The 3,437-nt window shown below is 35.6% G+C and overlaps 1 protein-coding gene across 1 annotated transcript; it reads left to right on the top strand.

Annotated features, from left to right (window-relative positions):
• The first annotated feature begins 1,566 nt into the window (after positions 1-1,566).
• LOC111385524 (U3 small nucleolar RNA-associated protein 4-like) lies at positions 1,567-3,325 on the top strand. The gene is made up of 6 exons (XM_023009919.1): positions 1,567-1,881; positions 1,989-2,132; positions 2,259-2,574; positions 2,668-2,731; positions 2,879-2,992; positions 3,127-3,325. The coding sequence occupies exons 1-6, from the start codon at positions 1,720-1,722 to the stop codon at positions 3,308-3,310; spliced, it is 984 nt and encodes a 327-aa protein (XP_022865687.1). The 5' UTR covers positions 1,567-1,719; the 3' UTR covers positions 3,311-3,325.
• The last annotated feature ends 112 nt before the right edge of the window (positions 3,326-3,437 follow it).

The raw sequence follows: 3,437 nt of genomic DNA, 5'->3' as shown, positions 1-3,437 counted from the left end.
GGTTCAACACCTGACCATTCTCATGTTGCGTTTTGCAATGTATAAGGAAATAATTGTAGCTTAATAGCGTCTTTATTAACCCTTGAGTATGAAAATTTTGATAATTTCTGAGGAATAAAAAAATATATGTTCGGATTTTCATGAGCTAAACCGTAAAATTGGAGCATTGCTAGTCAAGTTGATCCAATTCGTCCTCATCTGAAAGTTATTCACCTCAAAATTTGGATGAACTATACTGGAAGGCGCGGGTGCTGCTATAGGCACCATAAACTTTGAGATTCGCAAGTCTCTTCATTTATGTCCACTTGCTCATGTTGTTGATCCATAGGAATCGCTACTTTCGTAGCTACTTGTTCAATTTGTTGTATCTAACTATTTTGATTGTCAGCCATCCGATGTTTCTATTTTTGTTGTTCTTTGAGTTTGCGTCTAAAGGTACGTTCTATTTTTGGATCAAACGGCTCTAAATTGTCACCTTGGGAAAAGAACATACAATGAACACCTTTTAACGAATTATTCATTTTTGCTCCCTTAAGTGGAGTTAATTAACAGCTCCACTAATGAATTTGGGCAGTTGGGGATCTTTCGCACAGAAAAAGCTATATATGGAGATTTTTCATCAAAATAAAAAGAGAGAGATATTCCACAATAGGAATAAAAGTCAAGGAGATTTTGTACCAATCATCTTTAAGACCATCATATTCCATTTCAATCTCCATAATGACATTTTGCGTCACGTATCATGCATCCAACTATGGTTGAAAAATTGTGACATCATTTATTACATCTCTAAAGAAATATAAAATTGCAAAAACGTTATTACCATACGTCAATTAGAGCATGTCCAAGAGACTAAATATAAAATACTTTCTATTTTAAAAAATCAATGCTTAAAAATAAGTTTCAAAAGATTCCATTTTAACTTTTCAAAATAAAGAGTGGATTTAAATTTCCAAATTTAGCGAATCAAACCCACTCTCAATTCTTAATGTACAATAATTACATTTAATAAATCACAAATTTTAATATTCTACTTCTTAAACTATTCAAACACATTTAAAATTGATTAACCATTGACATATAAAAATTATGCAAAATTAAAATATAAGAAGAAATCATAAATGTTTATGAAAAACAAAATAAAGAACTAAAATAGAGAACATTGTCGGAGTCCATAATTTTTTTTACTCTAAATTTAAAGATGCCTTTATAATTTATAACATTTTTTTATAAATAGTCATTTGAAAATACTCTTACAATGATAAATTAGAGATGTGGAGTAAAAAAGTAAAAAGCTAAGAGCATATGCCAAGACGAGTCGTTCGCAAACTTCGTTTTTACAAGCTGTGTGGTCGAACCGACGAGCCACTCAACCAGTTTGACGCTCTACTTATGACTCCATAGAAATATATAATTAAAAATAAAATATCACCATTTATGCATGATTTACGGATTTTGTCCCGGAAGTCTTAAAAACCATGTCCGACTCCCAAAAGAGGAAATTTGATGAATCAACTCGTCCGGTTCTATATTAGTACCAACCCGGTTCAAACCGCAGTCGCTTAAACCCTGAAAAACCTAAGTCCGTTTTCTCCATCGTATTTGCCCCTTTTTTCTGTTCCCTCTCCCAAATGCTCTACTTCGTCCTTTGCTTCTCGGCACACTACACACTTCGTGCCCATCAATCAGAAGAAGTAAATTAATATATTCACAAAGGAGATGGTAAAGGTTTATCGGAGCAGCTCAATGGAGTGGAATCCATCCCCTGTTGTAGCCCTAGCCACTAGCGCGGACGGCTCCCAAGTGGCCGCCGCTCGTGGAGATGGTTCGCTCGAGATTTGGCTCGTCTCACCCGGCTCTGTTGGATGGAACTGTCAGCTTGTAAGCCGAAATATGAAATCTTTTAACAATTTCTAATCAGAAAATTGTTTTTTATTGGTTTTTAGAAAAGAATCTGAGAGCTAATGTTTTTGGGTTTCTATGTTTAGACAATTCATGGGGACCCTAATTCGAGAATGTCGTCGTTGGTGTGGTGTCCATCGGGGCCGAGAGGCTCGTCATTTGGCCGGTTGATATCTTCTAGCATTGATGGATCGGTTTCTGAGTGGGACCTTTATGATTTGAAACAAAAGGTGCATTTACTTATTCAAATGCTTAGGTTGAATTGCATTACTTTATAAACAATGATTTTAAAGAATTTTTGTATTTGAGTACATAATTTTCATGAATTTTTGCTTCTTTGATATGTTCTTCTGCAGACGGTTCTAGATTCTATTGGCGTCTCGATATGGCAGATGGCTGCAGAACCATGTAATAATTCACAGTTCAATGTAAAGAAGAAAATGAAGGTTTATGAAAATGGCCATGCTAATCCTAGACTTAATGGTGGCGAGGATGATGAGAATGGTGATAGCGAACAAGACAATGACGATAATGATCAGGTTGAAATTCATGACGACCATGGCACTGAATATACACGTCTAGCAGTTGCTTGTGATGATGGATGTGTACGAATATACAACATATCTGACTCGGAAGAACTTACTTATAATATAACATTGCCAAGGGTTAATGGTGAGACAGCTTCATCAGCTTGTTACGATACTTTTTTTCCTTTTTATGTTTAGTTGTATAGAACTGGTTTGATCATTTCTCTTTAACTTGCAGGACGAGCATTAAGTGTAACCTGGAGTCCTGACGCATGTAGGATATATTCTGGGAGCAGTGATGGGTATGTCTTAGATGAACCATATGCATGAAACTTGAGTTTATTAAATTCTATTGGATGTGATAATAAACAATGATTTCTATGGATTAAAGCTTATGTTGGTTTAAATATAATTATTTTAAAGTTTTTGAGATTTTTTTGGTTTCCCAGGTTCATAAGATGCTGGGATGCTAAACTGGCTCATGAGATTTATAGAATAACCGTTGGGCTTGGAGGTCTGGGTAGTGGACCTGAGATTTGCGTTTTGTCATTACTTGCACTTAGGTAAAAGTTCTGTTCATTTCACCCACTTGGTAACACCTGTATATCGATATTTGGGCTCATGTTACCTTAGTATTGAAATCATCAGAAGTTTCTGCTTTTCCATGCTGTTTTATATTGCATTTTGTTGGATTCAGATGTGGGACTCTCATAAGCGCCGATAGTTCTGGCAGTGTGCAGTTTTGGGATAGTCAGTTTGGAACTCTGTTGCAGGCACATTCTTGTCACAAGGGTGATGTGAATGCCCTTGCAGCATCTCCTAGCCATAATAGAGTGTTCTCTGCTGGTTCAGATGGTCAGGTAACTTACATTTTGCAGTAATTATGTGCATCAAAAATTTTATATTAGCTGTTAAAGTGTACGAGGAGAAATATTTTACTATCCATCTGTTGGTTCTTATGCTCTTACAATTTGTGAGAACAATATAGATATGGATTGTGGATGGTGC

The sequence above is a fragment of the Olea europaea genome, unplaced genomic scaffold (genome assembly GCF_002742605.1).
Source record: "Olea europaea var. sylvestris unplaced genomic scaffold, O_europaea_v1 scaffold3194, whole genome shotgun sequence".
In the NCBI taxonomy this organism is placed as follows: Eukaryota; Viridiplantae; Streptophyta; class Magnoliopsida; order Lamiales; family Oleaceae; genus Olea; species Olea europaea.
Note: the sequence above shows the minus strand (reverse complement) of the source record. Positions and strands in the feature narration are given on the sequence as shown.

What these genes read in the sequence shown, in the direction of transcription:
- LOC111385524 (XM_023009919.1), top strand. Translation starts at nt 1,720, where the DNA reads ATGGTAAAGGTTTATCGGAGCAGCTCAATGGAGTGGAATCCATCCCCT. An exon ending in TTTATGATTTGAAACAAAAG is followed by an intron (nt 2,133 to 2,258) that starts GTGCATTTACTT and finishes GTTCTTCTGCAG; the next exon opens with ACGGTTCTAGATTCTATTGG. An exon ending in TATTCTGGGAGCAGTGATGG is followed by an intron (nt 2,732 to 2,878) that starts GTATGTCTTAGA and finishes TTGGTTTCCCAG; the next exon opens with GTTCATAAGATGCTGGGATG.